The sequence below is a fragment of the Phoenix dactylifera genome, chromosome 7 (assembly GCF_051530095.1).
Source record: "Phoenix dactylifera cultivar Ajwa chromosome 7, Ajwa_hap1_PhDact_Kaust_v1.1, whole genome shotgun sequence".
Lineage (NCBI taxonomy): Eukaryota > Viridiplantae > Streptophyta > Magnoliopsida > Arecales > Arecaceae > Phoenix > Phoenix dactylifera.
The window spans coordinates 24,770,705-24,791,239 of record NC_143196.1 but is presented as its reverse complement, the minus strand read 5'-3'; the positions used below and the strand labels follow the sequence as shown (position 1 = coordinate 24,791,239).

At 38.2% G+C, this 20,535-nt stretch overlaps 1 protein-coding gene across 1 annotated transcript; it reads right to left on the bottom strand.

Annotated features, from left to right (window-relative positions):
- Window positions 1-15,663: 15,663 nt before the first annotated feature.
- LOC103716179 (Pentatricopeptide repeat (PPR) superfamily protein) lies at window positions 15,664-18,590 on the bottom strand. Its single transcript, XM_008804081.6, has one exon. The coding sequence runs from the start codon at window positions 18,283-18,285 to the stop codon at window positions 16,753-16,755; it is 1,533 nt and encodes a 510-aa protein (XP_008802303.4). The 5' UTR covers window positions 18,286-18,590; the 3' UTR covers window positions 15,664-16,752.
- Between the last annotated feature and the right edge of the window lie 1,945 nt (window positions 18,591-20,535).

Here is a 20,535-nt window from a genome sequence, read left to right as displayed (position 1 = left end):
TCGACATGATCAACTCTATAAATCTAGTTTACATATACCACGCATCTCTCTATTGAACCCTCTAAAATGTTTTGTTGCTAAGTTGTCCATCATTGTTTTTGCTATTGGTTATCTTGATCTCATTACAACTTATAACTTTCCTCCTAAAACTCGTAGATGTAAGAAGTATGTATGGACTAGAGGGTTCCAACTCATTGAGTGGGAAAAGTCACAATGTGTTGGATATGTAGTGATATGGTTTTGACCCTACCCTAGTTTGCAAAATTATTAAAGAAGAGTATAGATTAAATCAGTTTTCCTATCTATAAGATTACATTTAAGTTTAGTATACCACTCTTATGCAACACAAGCATTTTTCCTCTTAATTTGCCGGTAATTCAGCATTTGAAATTTGAGCAGATCTTAAACAGTTGAGTTCCTCATATTTTTATCCATAAAAATTGGTCTGCTGTGAAGTGAGCATCCACATCCCTGAAGATGTGACAATAGGACCAGATGGTCTAAAAGGAACTCATACATATATTTACAACCTCAGGTCATGGGTAGTCAAAAACTACCAAATGCTTCGAATTGATTGTGCTTATTTTTGTGTAATCCACCTTTTCTACCATTCTCATTTTGTCTATCTTCTTGTAATAACCTCCACTCAAATTTAACTGTCATACAGTAATATTTTTAATTTACCCTTTACCCTTGACTGTAACACTCTCCCTGAGTAGATCTTTATGCACCCCGTTTTGCTCTAATCATGTTGTGCCCATATATCTAGCCTTGCAAGGAGTCTACACTTAACCTGCCATGTTGCTGTCTTCTCCCCATTGTTTCTTTGCAAGCGAGCTCAAGGCAAGCAGGTCACTCGCCATCACCTGTGCTCTCTTGTCTACGCTATTATATATTCTTGCAGCTCTGTGCACTCTCTTGCTTCTGTTACTTACTTGCTTCATATACAACCTCATGTAGTTCAATCATGAGTTGATCTTATCATTGCCGCAATTCACTATAGCAGCATACCATTGGGGTCATAGGTCAAGTTGATTCGTAATTTACTTCATTTTTCCTTTTTCCTTTTGAGAGGATAATTTCCTTCCAAAATTTCTTTTTTCTGAGAGGAAGTACTCCATTACTTCGTTGTCGAAAATAGTTTCTCTAGAATTAATCCAACCAATTATTTATTTGATTTACCGGTATATATGTTTAGAATGAGTTACAAGGCTCAAGATTTTATGAGCCATAAGTGTCTAATATATCTAGCTATTAGATCGAGTTCGGACATTTTTCTAGACACACCATTCAGAAAGTAAGGAGCTAGAGTCTAGGTTTGGGACTTAAATGCACTACAAAACTAGCACTGTATATAATATAATTCGTACGTAAGTCGCATGAACGCCCATGTGACCAAGTAATATTGCACCAGTAACTTCAATGTGTCAAACTTTTTAATTACTTGCCTAGTTCATGAAACTGGAAGAATTTTATAAAATAACAAGAGCATTTGTCATGTACTATTCTTTTGTAATCAGCATGTTTCACCCTGGCCATATTAGTGATTAGAGAGCCTACCTTATGAAGGTATGAGCTTAATTGTCACGCGGTAAGGCTTTTCATGAAGTTTACTAGGAGAGTGGTTCTCTAATTCTAATAGCATTTCCCAACCTTATCCTACTAAGGATCCACATCACCCAATGCATCCTCTGATGCACCTAGGTCTCCTAAATGCTTTATGTTTGCTAACCAATCAACTGGGCTTCTGATCATACAGCGAAGAACCATCATACCTGTTCTCGTATTCCATTACTCCCCCACGGCTATAGTTTATAGCAGCTTGAGCATGGACCACCCACAGCCTCTGGCTATGCTTTTAATGCACTACGTGCTTGCTTAGTCCAACGGGGAGAACAACGTTGACCACGGGCTCCCCAATCTGGCCAAACCATTCATCCTAACACTGAGGAACAAATAGAACAGAGCACGTATCAAAAATTACGTGATATTAGAATTATCCATGCAATCGCAGTACTCTGGCGGGGGAATTCGATGATGCAAGCAAAGCCAAATTGACTCCATCCATGTAACTGGAACCATCAGGTCATGTTCCAACTATTTAGGATCATTTTTATGAATTGTGATTCATCTTGATGCCGGCTTGTCAGATTTCACCGATGCAAACAATTGAAGAACTAAACAACCAGGCATTAATTTCTCTTCAAGGACCTTGCACTCAACTCTTCATGCACTCTTTTCCCATAAATATGCACTTACTTTTCTCCAATTTTTTGCAAGAAACAACATGGAAGGGATCTGGACATCTGCTAGGATGCTTGCAAGCATCTACTTTCAAGCTCTTTTATTGTTTATAGATATGCCCCCCAGTCTCTCTCTCACTGCTTCCCTTTTTTTTTTTTGGTGCAACACTGCTTCCCTTTGAAATGCTCCTTTTGTTATCATATTCACCTTTTTCTCTCCTCTCTTTAGGACCCAAATTCCCATTGGTCAGAGAGCAAAGGCTTTATCCTTGTCTTGAGCACATGCCCACAGATTTCCATGAGCGATCAATATATCTTCTCTCTCCGCTGTCCCGGCTTTTGGTATAAGAGTTGGTGAGCACGAGTGTGGACACACCTGGCCTCTCCTTCTGAAGACTGGATCTTTTTCTTCCGGTCTAAGGGGACTACTCTTTGCCTCGGTTTGAGATTCGAGCTCTCGGTACTGTCAAACACCATGGCTGTGCTTGGGCATCTATCTTTATAATATCCCATATGAATCTCTCTCTCTCTCGTGCATGTGTCAGTTCATGCCTCTACCAGGCCCCTCACCTCTCCTCCCTCGTGTGTGGGCGCACGCGTGCGTGCACCCGTGCGATACGCGCAACTATGCATCCAAGGCTGAAAATGAACAGCTTAAGCCAAACCACAGTGGTAGTCACTTCGAATGCTAACAATATTATGCCTGATATTGCTTTGAAAAATGTATTTATGCGGCTTTTAATGCACAAAAAAAAAAACATCTTTCTTTGAAAACAATGTGTTTGGTAATATTGTCTAAGAAGTATTTCTACAAGAAGAATGTCAGAAAAATACTTTTAGAATAAGCTGAAAAACCTAACTTCCTTCTCACAAAACAGAAGCAACATCAAACATGCCCTAAACAACTCTTTCCAAATGTAATCACAATATAGAGCATCAAGTATAATTTGAACGTTATATAAACACCCTCTCGATGTTTAATTAGATCTGGACCCAAATAAATCTAAGGCTCAACTAGGCATATTTGTCTCTATATGGGATTATAATGAAATCTCTAACTCACAATAATGAAAATATGCGATCATAATGAAAAAAAAACTAGAAATAAATACATAGAACATGTCATATGCACACACAGCCATATACATAAAAAGTCATATGCATATACATAAACACACGCATACATATATACATACACAGGCATGCATAAAACCTAGAATCACATATACCTTGTATGCGGTCCACCTGTACCATGTAGATCAATGCAACAAAATACATTACAACACATGAACACCTATGGGCCACTTTGCTTTTACTCCTAATAGGATCAAATAACAAACAAGAGCGAATAGTTTGCTAAGAAGGATAATGGACATAATGTTGTACACTCTTTTGTCTACAATGTGTTAATCATATTTTAGGTGTTCTTGGCTTACTACAGACCAAATGCTGTGTTTGTGTGTTGTACGAGTACTTTTTCTTTTTTTTTTTTGTGGTGGGTTTGGTGGGGGTGTGGTTGTTGGGGTTGCACACTAATCGCATTTTCCTTTAAAATCTGGTTCCAAAGTCTACCATACAGCATTAGCTCAAGCAAAAGTTTTGTGCAATGGATCTAAACGTCGTGATTGACACTCTGCATAAGCATGGAGCCATAAATGAAGCATGTAGCAAGGATTCCGATGAAATTCATGTATAATCCATGAACAAACATATTTATACGTGATCATCAAATAATCTCCAACTTCATGCATGTTACCTTTTACATATGTCCCTGTGTTGCCTTTATTCTTATATGATGCATGAATTGTTCCTCCTAATGCATGGATTCAAGTTGCACGAACCTCCTTATATCATCATGATATGAATTTTTTAGTTACTCAAGTTTCTACTACAAGGACTTTTGTGGAGATTTAGATGTGATTGCGATAACAATGTTGCGACATCGTTGAAAACACCATAAAGAATTTCTTTTTTATATGTAACATACTTTTTGAATTTTACACTGCAAATCATCAATCTCTTTTCTAAACTTTAAGCGAACAAACATTAATTATCAACACCAGCACATGCCCGATTGGAAGCATGCAGTTGAACTACGGTGACATAATCTAGTTCCGCTGTTTGTGATGTATATAACGAATTCCCTTCCTTTTGCTCATTTAGCAACTACTAATTTAGTAATTAGAGTGTGCATAAAGCATAACTCCTCTTTATCCCACATAGCATCCAGTGCTAAAGGAGCAAGTCCTAGCATGTTCAACGACTTCTTCCATTCCTAAACCCTTTTTTCCTCTCCAAGAAGACTACTCAATTCATATTTTTAACATTTAATTTTTCCTTTTGTACTTTCTAGGGATTGTCTTCAAATTGCAACTCAGCCAAGGCATGATTAATCTTTAAGTCAACCACCTCTCTCTTTCATATTTTTTTATGACCTACCCTGCCATCCACCATCGCTGATCTGTATCCTTAACTAGAGAAGGCTAAGAAACGACCAATAAATTATGGCTATCACCCTTATAAGTACGCATAGATAGATGGCTTAGGAAAATATTATGTTACTCTTTCCCAAATCTTAAATCCCAGTAGTCACCAGTCATCATATTGTTATAGATAGCTGCGTGGTCTTTGATTTATTTTTTTTAGGCACCCCATACACATGTGCAACGCCCCTCGATGCCATGGTCCGCCATGAATAAGCCTCCAGGACATCCGCCACAGCTTCTGTGTCTCCACAATCCTCGCTGAGCAACCTTGTCTCCACGGCTTAACCCACTTTTTAAAGAATTTCCAGGAACTCACTTAGACTGCATATATAATTAAACAATAGTCTTAAATATATATGCACCTATAGATTAAGCATAAACTAATGGATCTGGTCCTGTCCAAATCCTTATGGTTAATTAAGCTTGTCGGCCGCTGCCACTCATCCTCTAGCTTTGTCCTTGTCTAGCTTGGACCACCACCGAGATCGACCGGGCAAGAGCTTGAAATTGGCCAATTACTAGTAAAATGGAACACATTTAAAGGTGCTAGAACCGATACGGGTATGCATTTAGTTTCGCATCGAGCTTGTGTTGGAGAGGTCTTGATTAACATATCATGATATTTCTATGTTATATTTGCTCTGCCCCATTTAAGCATACAATGAAGTTGAAGTTAGGCTTGCTGCTATCCTAATAACCTATCGGTAATCAGGCTCACAATATCAGTGCCAAATCTTGTGCATGAAGTTCAAATGGAGCCGGATTTTGTGCCAACCAAAATCCTTGAGGCTACTCTTCGATCTCCACCTCAAGTTTCGAAACAATTTGCATGTCTCATGTATCACAATGGTCACCACCCTCTCATGATGGCAAATACAATGTCCTTGCATGCTCGTTGATAATTTGAGACGCCGGTAATCGATCAAGCCATATTTTTGCATCAAAGCTTCGACAGATTAGGACGGTATTTCACATGAGGTGGTGCTCAAAGCTCTAGTGAGGTCACTGGGTGGTCAGAATGGACACACTGGCGATCTCATTAAAGAATAGGACCCCGTGCAGAGCCCTCTTACCGTGCTCAGTGCTCTTTTATGTGCTCACAAGGAGGTGGAGGATTAGTTTACTGGTCGTATTTATCAAGAACTTTGAAGTGTTGCTTTCATCTTTTCCTATATTCCCTGAGAGCTCTCTGTATCCTTTGGTGGGTGCACGCAGTGCGCCAACTCTGGCCATTTGAATTTAAAGCAACCCGCCTTGTCTCACTGCATCTGCTCAAACTTTAAAGTTGCAGTAGAATTTTATCTTCTAGTCATGTGGGATCAAGTGATGCATCTGCAGCTGTAAGTTCCTGGAACGTACTCACTGCATTAGTAGTTAGTAAATGCAAGTGGGTGTATGAGTGAGTGCATGAGGTTGCAATGCTTTGAGGTCTAGTATAAACCTGATTTAACCTTCCCAAGATTTAGCCACATCAATAATTTGGACTCCTAGCTATCTTATTTTGTAAACTAGTTTGACTACGAAGAGAAGCTCGTATTAGAGTTATAATGGGTTAGAATCTTGCAATGTAATGACCATGTGGTACAGCTAAGCTTCATGAACATCTATTGAGCTATAAACTATCCCCATTCATGGTAATAGAATTATGCCATACTATATTGCGTCTATAACACCTCAGATCCAGAGCCTGATATGGCCGTTCTACCGAGAGGTACTACCCATGATAACACGAAGCAACATTACATTTAGCTACCAAATCTATCTCAAATATAATAAAATGAATAGGAATCCAATTTTATTATTCATTAAATAAAAATAAATATTGGTTCAGAGCGTCTAAATCCAAACTTAAATGCCAAAACCATAATCCTTACTATTCAGAAAATCACTAATTACAAATTCATAATCAACTGAAGAACTAAAGTTCTGCTGTGCTATATACATCGTCAAGCTTGCTAGCGCGAACTTCAAGCCTAGACCATCTTTCATTCCTATCAATCCTATTTGTTTGGAGAGAGAAAAAGAAAAATAGATATATATGAGCGATACAGCTCAGTAAGTAATTTTTTTACTATCTTACCAAATCAAGCATAAGTTTTTCCATCTCAATGCATCATTTAAGAAAAATAACAAAAATTTCAAAACAAGCATTTCATAGTACCGTATAATAAAATAAGTCATAAAGCAAATTATGCATGCATAAATCACTCATATTTCATAAACATAGCTCTAAGTTCATTTTACAAATATATACATAAATCATTCTTCTACCATTTAGCCATATTATAGTTCAACATATTGTTCACAAATATTCGTACTATGGTCACTTTATATCCGTGATAGGGTTTGTGTTCGTAATCGACATAGATTCATGTTTGTATGCCAATTGTATACCCATTGGCGAGGCTAGTGTTCATATGGATGTTAGCTCTAGGTGTCGATTTTTTCAATTCAAAAGATCATACATAGCTATCTGAGAGCTTTTAGAAAGCTCATATCTTTTTTGTAAAATATACATATAATAAAGTTATTTTCATCAAATCATTCATAAAACTATTTTTTATAATAAAACATAATTTTCATAACACATACGTTGATCCATAATTTTAAGAAAAGCATGATATTTCCACAAGCATGTTTTATGCACAGAAGAATGACCATTTAAAAGATAATAAAAAGTGCAAGATCTACTTACAAGTTTGAAAATTAGTAAGGAGTATAAGGCTTACTTATCTCTTTCATCTTAGATCATCAGACTTTACTAGGTGACTCCTCTAAACCTATTTAAAATATTAACAGCAAAATTAATAACTTTAATAAAATAGTATGAGAAGACTTGACCGGATGTAAGGTGATTTCGGGTAGGTACGCCCGAGCAATTCAATCAATAAATCATAGGGCATGAGTCGATTAGGTCCAAGGTTAATCAATCATGGTTCATCAATGAAAGTTATAAGGACATTCAATAGGGCCGGGATGATCAGTCCAGTAGGCAACCCAGGCCTTAGGTCGGGTTGGTCAAGTGGATCGAGCCCAGATCGGGCCTTCACATTCTTTCTGCTTAAAGAGTTTCATCCTTGAAATTTAACCCACCTTCATTCTTTAACAAATGGGGGTACTAAATCTTCTTCTAATACTCCACTGTGCTTCAGCTATACAGATCTAATCAAAACTAACTCTTCTATACTCGTCACATGCCTAACCATATGAATCATAAACCTAAGCTTAAGTTCTACCCATTACTAGACTTTTAAGCTTAACCCATGATCAAACCTATTACTCTGATACTATATTTGTCACGCCCCAGATCCGAAGCATGACATGGCCGTACTACCGAGCTGTACAACCCACAATAATATGAAGCCAATATTATACTTAGCTTTCAAATCCATCTCAAATATAATAGAATAAAATAGAAATTCTATTTCATTATCCATTAAATGCAACCAATAATAGTTCAGAGCGTCCAAATCCAAACATAAATACCAAACCCATAATCCTCAATATTTACAAAATCATTGACTATAAATTTACAATCAACTGAAAAACTAAAGTTCTGCTCTGCTATAGATCATCAAACTTGCTAATACGAACTCCAAGCCTGGACAATCCTTCATTCATACTAAAGCCATAATCTTTACTATTCAGAAAATCATTGACTATAAATTCATAATCAATTGAAAAACTAAAGTGCTACCCTGCTATATAAATCGTCAAGCTTGCTAACATGAACTCGAAGCCTACACCATCCTTCATTCCAATCGACTCTATTTGTCGGAAAAGAAAAAAAAATAGAGATATATAAACCTTTTGCATGTCAATGCATTATTTAAAAAAAATAACAGATATTACAAAATGAAGCATTTTATAGTACAATATATTAAAATAAGTTATAAAGCTAATCATGCATGCATAAATCATTCATATTTCATAAACATAGCTCCAAATTTATTTCACAAATGATTATGTAAATCATTCTTCACCATTTAGCCATATCATAGTTCAAAACATTGCTCACAAATATTCGTGCTATAGTCACTTTATACTCGTAATAGGGTTCGTGTTCATAATCAATATAGATTCATATTCATATGCCAACTTTATACCCATTGGTAGGCCCAGTGTTCATATTAATGCTAGCTTCGGATGTCGATTTTTCTAATTCTAGAGATCATACATAGCTATCTGAGAGCTTCTGAAAGCTTATATCTTTTTCGTAAAACATATATATTAAAAGATGAAAAGTACTAAATGGCATAATCAAATTCATATATCATAACAAAATTATTTTCATCAAAATATTCATTTAACTATTTTTCACAATAAAGTATGATTTTTTATATCATATGTGCTGATTCATAAATTTAAAAAAAAATATGATATTTCTACAAGCAAATTTTATGCATGGAAGACATGATCATTTAAAAGATAATAAGAAGTGCAAGATCTACATATAAGTTCAAAAACTAGTAAGGAGTGTAAGATTTACTTACAAGTTCAAAAATTAGTAGGGAGTATAAAATTTTCTTACCTCTTTTATCTTAGACTGCTAGACTTCACTAGACAATTCGGTTAAGACTATTAAAAATATTCAAAGTGAAATTAATTTTAGTTTGATGATTTTACTCAAATTAAAATAATAAGAAATAGGGATGATTAGCCGGATGATAGCGTTTGACGATTTGGGTGGGTCAGGCTTGAGTGATTCGGTCAATAAATCATAGGGCATTGACTCAATCAGGGCAAAGATTGTTTAATATAATTCATCATTAGTGGGTTCTATGGACACTTGATAAGACCGGATGATCGGTGCAGTAGGCGACTCAAACATTAGAACAAATCAAGACCCTTTATATAGTGTCAACTTGGATTTGTAGATCAAATCAACAAGACCCGATGTTAGGTTCCATAGATCATCTAGAGAGAGAAAGTAGAGAGAATAGAGAGAGAACAGAAAAAGTAGAGAGAGGAGATAGAAAATAAGAGAGAGAAATAAGAGAGGGATGGTTCTCTCTCTCTCTTTCCTCTTCTTCTTCTATTATTTCTTTCTTTCTTCTTTCTTTCTTCTTCTTTCTTTCTTCTTCTTTCTTGGAAGCAAGTGGGTGGTTCAAGGTGGCTACCGCGATCGAGGTCTAGCAGGTGGTAGCCAGAGGCGGTGGGGGTAGTGTTGGGTGGTCGGCGGCAGTGGCCGACCGGCAACAATCAACCCAAAAATAGGGCCGAACAGCAGGTCATGGCTCAATTAATCTCGAGTCCCTATCCACTCGTCGGCAGTTGGGAGGTCCAGCTCCGGCCTCATGGATAGCTCATGGGTCATGAGAGAACCCAAAAGCTCATCCAAGCTAAGCTTTGTAAGAACTGTTGCCTCTTGTATTGCGGTGACTTTTGGCTCCCAACTTTTTGGCAAAGACCTAAGAATTTTTCTCACCATTTCAATATTAGTATAAGATTTACCAAGAGATTTTAAAGTATTAGTAATATTGGTAAACCTAATAAACATGTCGAAAATAGATTCTTCGGCATTCATCTTAAAGACTTCATAACTATGTACAAGCATGCAAATTTTTGACTCTTTAACTTGATTAGTACCTTCATGAGTTACTGCTAATCTATTCCATATTGTTTTAGCCGTTTCACATGTAGAAATTCTATTGAACTTATTAGGATCTAATGCACAATACAACAAGTTCATGACTTTAGCATTTATTTGAAGATGTTTCACATCAATTTCATCCCATTCATTTTCGTACTTAGTAATGACTTTTCTCTCTACAACCTTAGTTGGTATTTTAGGCCCATTTATAATGACTTTCCATAGTTCATAATCTACACAGCTTGGACATATATTCTCATTCTAGCCTTCCAATAGTTATAGTTTAAACCACTAAACAAAGGTGGTCTCTTGGTCGATTGATCTTCGGTAAGAGAAGTTCCTACTGTGGTTGACATGATTTACTCTAACATGGTTAAGCCTATAAATAGAGCCCTTGCTCTGATACCAATTGTTGGCCCGGAGTGGCAAACCCAAGAAAGAAAGTAAATTGGGTTTTATAAAATTTTGCAGAAATAAAATCAAATCTTCTCAAGTTTTTAAATCTAATGAAATAAACTAGATACAACAAGTATAGTAAATAAAGAGTGAAGGGAAGAAAATTAATATGCAACGATTTATAGTGGTTCGGTCTTCTTATGAGCTTACGTCCACTCTCCAGAACCTCTTTTCGAGATTTAATCCGCTATGCTTATCCAAAGCTTTACAAACCGTTTGACTTACGGGTGCAAGCAACCTTTACACTTGGTGATATCTGAGCTAACCCTTGGTTGATCTACTTCCTCAAATACTTTTTTATTTATCTAGAATATGATTCTTCCAAGCAATCTTCTCTATCACTCAAGCTAACAAGAGCTCAACAACTCTCTTACAATACTTAATTAAAATAATAAGAATCAAGGCACTACACTCAATTTCTCAATAAGGAAGGCTTTTTACTTGTAAGTACAATACTATCTTGATTTCTCTTTAAACCCCATGAAACTCTCTTGCTGCAATATGAGGTATGAACCTCCTTTTATAGGCTTGAGAAGCTATTTTCCTGTTTGAAACAATTTGAAGCTTTGGAAACCCTTTTACAATACATTTAATGTAGGCAGATTCAGGTCAAATTTGATCTCTATTTTGCAGCACCTTTTTGATAAATTAAAATGCTGGATTTGACTAAGTGTCTAGAAACAAAGTTGTAACCCTTTAAGTTATATTTCCAACCTAGCAAGAATCATCTCAAAAGGACATTTGGTTGAAAGGTTACAGCTAAAAGAATAAACATATGTCAGCCTAAATTACAGCTATGGATAGATAGATTGTCAACCCTATTACTCATAGCTAACGTCCAAATTTGAAAATATATTGAATATAAAAGTATTAGATAAATAAGTCTTCTTTTCATATCAACAAAAATTACATTAATATTATATTCCAATAAAACGTTATCTAGAATGCCAGAAGGGATTGTGACTAATATGTTGTCAATTACTAATTGTTATATAGAATTAATAAACCAAATGATGATGGTATGGATGATCTTAAACATTTTTTTTCAAATTTCTTTATTAACCCCTGGAAAAATAAAGAATGAGATATTTATCTATTGGATTTATGAACTATAACTTAGTATATAATGGGACAAAGAAACTTCAAAGGTTATGCCTAAAAGTTTGAAGACTTGTGAACTTTTCTATCTAAGCAAGCTAGGTCTTAACTCGAGACAAGTCTGAAAAATTAAAAAAAAAGATTACAATGCTATGATCCATTTTAAAATAGGAAATATATAGTTGAGCTAAGCTATCCAAACAAGGATAGTACCTGGACATTCTAAGGTGATAATGAATAAGAAAATGTCTAGATAACTTTTCAACTAAAAGAAACTTATTTGAAATGAGGAGAAATATAACACTTTGGTGACATTCTACATGTTCGAGAGAAAAGATTAATGGAATTTGTCTTAGATTTTGATTTTGAAATAAAGTATATGGAATTTTTTCACCAAAAAAAAAAAAGTTGGATACTTTAATTCCAAGATTCTTTTCCTCAATTATTTATGAATGGAACATACTTGCTACTACTTTGAATGTGAATGGACATTTATGGCATGTAGATGAATAGGTGACCAGCCAAAGGAAAAATTATCATAATTATCACATATGATTGACTTATATATCCCAGCACGCGTAAAATATGAGAATACCCCACAAAAATCTAGCATTTTCCACAACCAACCTACCTATTTTGTACGTCCCAAGTATACCTTAATATCTATGGGTTGCAACACAAGGAGATTAATCAAGAAATTCCACAACTTCCTCTTTGCTTTTCGCTGTTATTTTCATGGTATCAGCGCCCAAGGCTCTCATCCCTAATTGAATGGTACTAGAGCCCTACTTATCTCACTAAAGAATATATCTAAGAAATGGTCAAACAAGCATTCTCTAGTATTGTTAATAATACTGCTGCAGCCTCCGCTCTACCTCCTCAGACAAGGTTATTTCAATCATTATATTTTACAAACATTAATTCATATCAATTTTTGTAACAACCTGCACTAAAAATATCAATCAAAAGATATTATTTAAATTTTTTGATCCTGTATAAATCTTCATGACCTATTCATTATATAGTCGATATGGCACTGAATATAGGTCCCCATGGTATATCTTGTTATACATGCGGCTTATGGTTCTACTATTTCAGTCAGCCATATTGGTTCTGTTAAGTCATCTGATGCCTTACCACTTCCTAATGTACTTTATGTCCAATTACGTTTAATGAACTTTAATTCTATTGGACAATAAATTCGACTTCATGTCAACTATTCTTCTTTGGGTTGTGTTGCCATGACGGGGGAGCAAACTGGGACAGGTGGTGGAGTTGGCCATCTATTTCTTTTTGGGTCCTAATTATTCTGAACTTAGAGCCTTTGGATCAACTTGCTTTGTTGTTCTTCCTAAAAGATAGTGTAATAAATTAACCAAGAAAATATTGTTTGTATTTCTGGGCTATGGAATCCAAGAAAAAGGATACTGATGCTATGATCCCATTGCTTGAAAATTAAAAATATTTTGTTATGTTACCTACTGGGAGAAGATAGGAGAAAACACCTTTCTAACCCCTTCCTCATACCTGTTTGTCATCCTCTGTGCCTGATCAACTTGTTGACACTATTCTAGTTCATAACTTACTGACCCTTTCATAGAACAGTCTTTACCTCATTCCAAGTCCAAAACTGCCATCCCTAGTGCAAGCAATGATCATGTAGATTGTCAATGGATTTTGATCATACCACAGCATATCCTAACTATAATTTCTTGGAGAATGATCAGCCAAAAGAAAGCCTCCTCCGAATGTTTGCAGATTATAATTGCTATATGACCTCCATTTTATCACTTCAGGAGCCCCAAGCCTGTCAAGAAGCCTCCTAAGATCCGCCCTAGCAGCAACCATATTGGAAGAACATCCAGGCATTAAGAAAATATCAATACGTGCGAACTTGTCAATCCACCTCTTGAAAACATAGGTTGTAAGAGGATTTATGGAATCAAGGCTAAGACCGATGGACCTATCAAAAGATATAATGCCCTTTTAGTTGCCAAAGGATTCACTTAAGAATATAGGCTTGACTTGAAGACTCATTCATTTCTATTACTTGAATGAACAGCATGCAATCTCTCAATGCTGTTACTTTTGCTTGAAAGTGTCGATGTTCACTAGATGAATGTTAAAAATGCCTTCTGAAATGGAGAGTTACAGGTAGTGGTTTAAGTAAAACCGCCACCAGGACTTTATTTTTTTGTGATGAAGAACAGACTTGGTTACGAAATTCTGCTTGGTTCTTACTAAGTAAGAGTTAAGGTTGTATCTTTTGCATGAAAGAATGATGCGCCTTCCTTCATGCGAATCCACCATTGAATCGTGCAATGGTTGCTTCGAGATCTATGTAAGTGGAAGAATAGGAAGGTTCGGAGTTCTTTAAGATCCATGTGGAGCATCGATGGATGATGTCGCCAAAGAAGATCACTCATTCTTTTGGGCAAAAGATATGATCCGAACATGAAAATTAGTGCTAGTCAAAGAAAACAAGACTCGCGTTCCTTCATAAAATTAGATATTACGTTTCGAAGATTACTCTCATAGAATTGGATCTTTTTGGACTCTCGTCTCTCATGCCTTGAAACGTAGGTAAGAGAGGATTGATGCACTCATAGATTTGTCGCCAAATATGATGGACTAGTTGATTGAATTATATAATAGGCACCCAAAATATTTTCCTACCATGACTAACCATGTTTTCTAGTGCAATCAATTTTTTATTTTTTATATAGTGAGCAATGTCATGGTAACTCAGAAAATTTGCTCAACAGTCTTCCACTATTTATGTTGCTTTGTGGCTCAATTGCAATGCAAATAAAGGGAGCAATGAGAATACAGTACACCAGCTAAGTAATTTTTTGAGTCACATTTCCTCTAAAAATAAAAAGAGTTGCATCTCCGAGTTACTAAAGCATGTTTGTCATGTAATATGATAAAAACATTCTCAACTTTGAGAGATGTCTTTTCCTATTTCTCTTGCTCAAAAGCAAAAAGTAAAAAACGGATGTATATCTAAGATCAGTCATCATAATAGTATGGAGTTGGGCAATCACATTTCAAAGTCTCATGGATAATCTGAAGATTAGGTTCAATATTAGATAGATGCCATGCATTGAAATAGTTTTCCTTTCTCCTTCGAGTTCGATGGTCTCAAAAAGGGGCATGCACAGAATCTATATGAGAAATTATATACTACACAGTATACACTACGTGGCCATGCACACCATCAATCATAGCTGCTCGTTTCTATAGTAATACACCAAAATGAGCGCTCGATAAATGAAGCCCACAGAAACAAGCGACTGTCATTGGCAGTATGCACGACCACATAGCGCATGCCAGGTAGGATAAAATTTTTCGAACCAATATAATCTTTGCCTATGTAGAGACTATGACAATATTTAGCTCGAAGGATTCTGTCACCAACCATGTTGGTGCCTCAATAATCCACACCAAAATTAGTGTTTTAAGGGCCACCTTACTAACAGCAGGGCCTTCTCACAATAGAATTATGAGCATAAAGCATACACAACAAAACTTTGGGACTGTTGGTCTTAGACATTAATTGCAGTTCTATCACATGTTGAGAGCTTGCCATACCCCAATTTTAGAAATTTTCTATAAGAGAAGCATTCTCACTGTGAATGTGCTATGCCATCATCATCTGTACTTGCGGGGAAAAAGAAAGTTTTTGTGCAACACATTGTGAACCAAATCATAAGAGAAGCTCATGAAAATGTTCTTGTGGTTGCAACTTCCAACCCATGATGTAGAAATCTCATTTGAGCCAGCCTAGAGGAAACAACTCAAGCCCTTCAATTATTAGTGAGAATTTTTACAGCTTTAAGTGCAATACTATCTGGTCGAACACAAACATTTCTGGCCTACGTAGAGAAATCCTTTCAAACTGAAACAGTTTCAAACCAAGTCATCATTCAGCTAGTTAGCATTCTTTTCTGCTGACAGAATTCCTTGACTATAACCTTTCTTGAGAAAGGAACTTAGAACTACAAATCCAGGGTTACTCAGAAATATTACACATTAAAGAGGATTCAGAGTTCCCCTTGCATCTAAATTAGGTGGGGACTGCAGTCCTGCGCTTTCCAAAGGGCTGTGAAAGCCCACAAAATAGCAATACATATCTGGAAGTGCCATCCTGGAGCCAGGCAACTGATTTTTTATTTTTGTAGGATTTGTATGATGCTTTTGTCAAACTCCAATTTCTTCGGTCAATTTTAGCAATGAGGTTAGATATAGCTCCATGCCACAAGGCATATAATCAAATTGATGCTCTCATACATTCTCTTTTTGATTCCACAAACCCACTAGTTAGCTACTTTTCAGACTCATCCAAATTTTGGCTACTAATATTTTCCACAGTCATCCAAATTTTAGTTTCATAGTAGCTTGAACTGAAGTTGTCCAATCTCTAGCCTCCCATGAAATCATATCGACAACAGAAGACAACAAACCCACAATAGAGCAACACAGAGAAAGGAGATCATGTCAAGTGGTAGCTGATCAGCATCATCTCCTATTCCACGGATCTCCATTGCATCTTTTCCATGCAAGCCATTTTCAGCAGTCAATTATCGCAGTTCAACCCATTAATTCAACTGAATATTCAGTTTTCATCAATTTGGTCATTGTCTTTGACCAATAACCCGATCATTCACGAGCTCATTCAGCATGTTAACCCATTTTTCTTCTTCTCCCAAACTTCATTCATCTTTTCTAACCCATTTTTTTCTTTTTTCCCCCGAAATTTATTCATTTTTTCTTCATTCAAGTTTGCATGGTTAACCATCACCAGATTCATGCACTCTTTAGTCCATCATTTCTCTACCCTGGAAAGAAATGATGGGAAAGCAAAGAAGACCTTTCAAAGATCATAAAATTTATCTCCTATGATTATTTCGCTGATCAATTCAAACACCTTCTTGAGTTTTCTCTCCCGGCACACCAACCGAACCAACCGAGCCCATGTTTCAATCTCTGGCCTAAATCCCATGTCCGCCAATGCATACAATGCAATAGTTGCATCCCCCATCCTTTCAGTTTCACACAATCCAACCAACAACTTGTTCGATGTCGCAAAGTGAGGCACAAACCCTCTACCAAGCATCAGACCCAACAACCCCACTGCCATCTCCATCTCCCCTCTATTACACAAGCAATTCAGAACGATCCTGTAGCTCGCCACATTCAACCGAACACCTCCATAAGGCAAGCTCTCAAGCAGGTCCATCGCCTCCACAAACCTCCCATACCTGCACAAGCCTTCAAGAACCACATTATATGTAACAACATCAGCTTTACACCCACTTTCCCTCATGTCTTTGACCAATTCAATTCCTTCATCAACTCTTCCCTCTTTACAAAGACAACCAATTAATGTTGTGTAGCTCACAGCATCAACTTCCAAGCCGATCCTCTTCATCTCCTCAAAAACCTCTTTTGCCTCCTCCACTTTCCCTTCCTTGCAGAACCCATTCATCAAAGTCGAGTAATTGAACATGTTCGGCTCGCAACCATTGTTTCTCATAAACGCCATTATCGCTCTCGCCTTCTCGACCTGCCCATGTCTGCAAAATCCATCAATCAGCACATTGTACGTCAGTGGATCAGGAACAATCCTTTCCTTCTCAATCATTTCCTCGAACAACTGGAACGCTTCCTTGAGCTTCCCCTCTTTGCATAATCCACCCATCAAGGTGGAGTAGGTGATCAAACTGGGAGGCGCCAACTTCGATGTCCTCATCATCTCGAGAACTCTGAACGCCGAATCGAGATCACCAGCTTTACAATGGCACTTCACGAGAATGTTATAGACGCAAGTGTTGGGTTCGATGCAAAATTTGATTTTGGCATCGGAGAGGAGCTTCTGGGCGAGATCGAAGCGGCCGGAGTCGACGAGGAGGTCGAGGCAGGTGGCGAGGGCTTTCGGCGAGGGCTTACCGCGGACGATGGGGGCAATGGAGTGGAAGAGGTCGAGGGTTTTCTCGGGGAGGGAGGCGCGGGAGAAGAGGGGCATGAGGCGGAGGAAGACGGCCTCGTGGAAGCGGCAGGGCTCGAGGGCCATGCGGCGGATGAGGGCGTCGATGGCGACGAACTTGCGGGCGCGGGCGAGGCGGAGGAGGATGGCGGAGTAGGTGGCGTGGTTGTGGGAGAAGCCGGGCTGGGTGGCTGCGGAGTTGAAGATGTCGAGGGCGCGCTGGGGGTCGGACTGGCGGTTGATGAGGCGGACGGCGTCGGGGTGAGAGATGAAGCGGGAAGGGCGCTTGGAGGGCTGGGGAGAGGGAGGGGGAGGGGAGGGTTTGGGAGGCGGTGGTTTGAGGTATTGGAGGGGAGAGATCCATGGGAGAGATGCAGAGGGGGAGGAGGAGGGCTTGGGAATGAGGTGCTGGGGTTTCATGGGGAGATCAGTGGGACGGGAGAGAGGATGGAAGTTTAAGAATGTCAGTGAACATATTGCACATGTTATGTGTTTGATGAAAAGCCAGATAGAAAAGTAAATCTATTAAGCGATGAACCTCCCGTTTGGGCCATGAGGAATTTATTTAGAGAAAAAATAATTACGACTCTCGGGCGAGTTTGGTACTTTGGTTGGACGGACACGGAACGGGGGCGGGTGGTTCTATATACACCCCCCCTATTGCTCAGGACACCCCCCAAAAATTAAAAAAAAATTAAATACTCTCTACACCCCCCCATTTGCTAAGGACACCCCTAAAAAATTAAAAATTCCTAAATTACCCCCCACCCTCCCCACCCCCTCACCTAAATTGCTCTCTACACCCCCCAAACCCCCCCCCCACCCCGCTCTTCCCCTCCAAAACACCTCGCCAACGCCCAAAACCCCCCGTTCCCCCTTCTCCCTCTCGTCGCCGGCATTCTCCCGATCTCCGACCACCTCGCCGGCTTCTCCCGGAACCACCTCGCCGGCTTCTCCCGAAATTTTTTTTTTTCACGGTTCGTGCTCCGTTCGGCACTGGATCGCCGAACAAAAGGCTTCTGTTCGGCTGAACAGTGCCGGACAGAAGCCTTCTGTTCGGCACTGTGCAGCCGAACAGATCTGTTCGGTTGAGGGTTGCCGAACAGAAGGCTTCTGTTCGGCACTGTTCAGCCGAACAGAAGCCTTTTGTTCGGCGATCCAGTGCCGAACGGAGCACGAACCGTGAAAAAAAAAAATTTCGGGAGAAGCCGGCGAGGTGGTTCCGGGAGAAGCCGGCGAGGTGGTCGGAGATCGGGAGAATGCCGGCGACGAGAGGGAGAAGGGGGAACGGGGGAGGAGGGGTTTAAGGGGGGTTTGAGGGGTGTTTTTTTTTTTTCTTTTCAAAACGAAACGGAGGAGGAGGAAGGGGGGTGTATGAGAAAATTTCAAGGGCAATATGGTAATTACACTAAAGGTTAGTTTGGGTTTTTTTTTTTGGTTTTTGGGGGGTGTCCTGAGCAATAGGGGGGGTGTATATAGAACTACCCAACGGGGGCCTAGGAGTTTTCAACGATAGCGGTATAATTGTACGAATTTATGCCCAAAAATAATAAATATCGAACAAAATTTCTCTCCCTAACTTAATTTGATATTTTTTGTCTTCAAAAATTAAAAATAACAAAATGCATCCTCCAAGAAGGGTACCTACTAGTCTCAAAATTGGAATCAATAATCCATACTATCGATCTTAATTATTACCAGTCAAAATAACTAAACACCATAAATCAAATATGTTGGGACAATCTCTAACTTATATATCAAGTAAGCACACACACAAAAAAAAGAGTCATTTCTATTATGCAATTATGCTAGAATATATAATAAAATATTTAAATTAAGAAACTAACTTATTTATCATATTTTACATAGGTTAAAGTGTATCTAAATTGAAAATCAATGAACTTTAATAATTATAACATAGTAAAATATAGTCTTACATATACACACATATATATGTATGTATATGTGTGTGCATCTGTGTGTACATACCTATATACATTGGTATATTTATACAAACACACTCACGCATACATATACATACACACACATACATATATATGCATATATATGTACACACTTATATACATATGTAGATATATACATATGGTGAATTGGGCTCAGGCTGGCTAGATTTGAGACTTGATCTAGCCACCTCCTAAGCCATATGATAAGGTGTAGATCTCAATACATTAATCCTACTATAAACCGACTGTCTCATATCACCGAGAGAAAAAAGAGTGAATGTAGTCACCTCAAATAGCACGTCTCTCTCCAACTCTACATTAACTCTCTCACTCTCCCTCTCCCCTTTGCCTTCCCTCCTCTAATTGCCCTCCTTCTTTTCCCTCTCTCTTTCTCATTTTTTTTGGTACACCAACTCCTCACACCAAACGTAGATGAGTATGGCTAAGAAAATCATAAAAAAGAAGTTGGTTAGGAGAGTAGGGAACATCCGCATGATTCATCCAAAGAAAATCCTACGAGTTCTACGCCGCATAAGAGGCCACCCAGTCAATAGCTGTGTTAGCCTCTCGATACGCATGCGTGGCCCTGAAGGAGCCACAGTCCCCTGCCATTCGTCGTATGTCACGAAGCAAGGACGGCCCATCCGACTCGAAAAGTCGTCCGTAGATCTCCTCGTTCACCATGGCCGAGTCACCTTTCATGTGG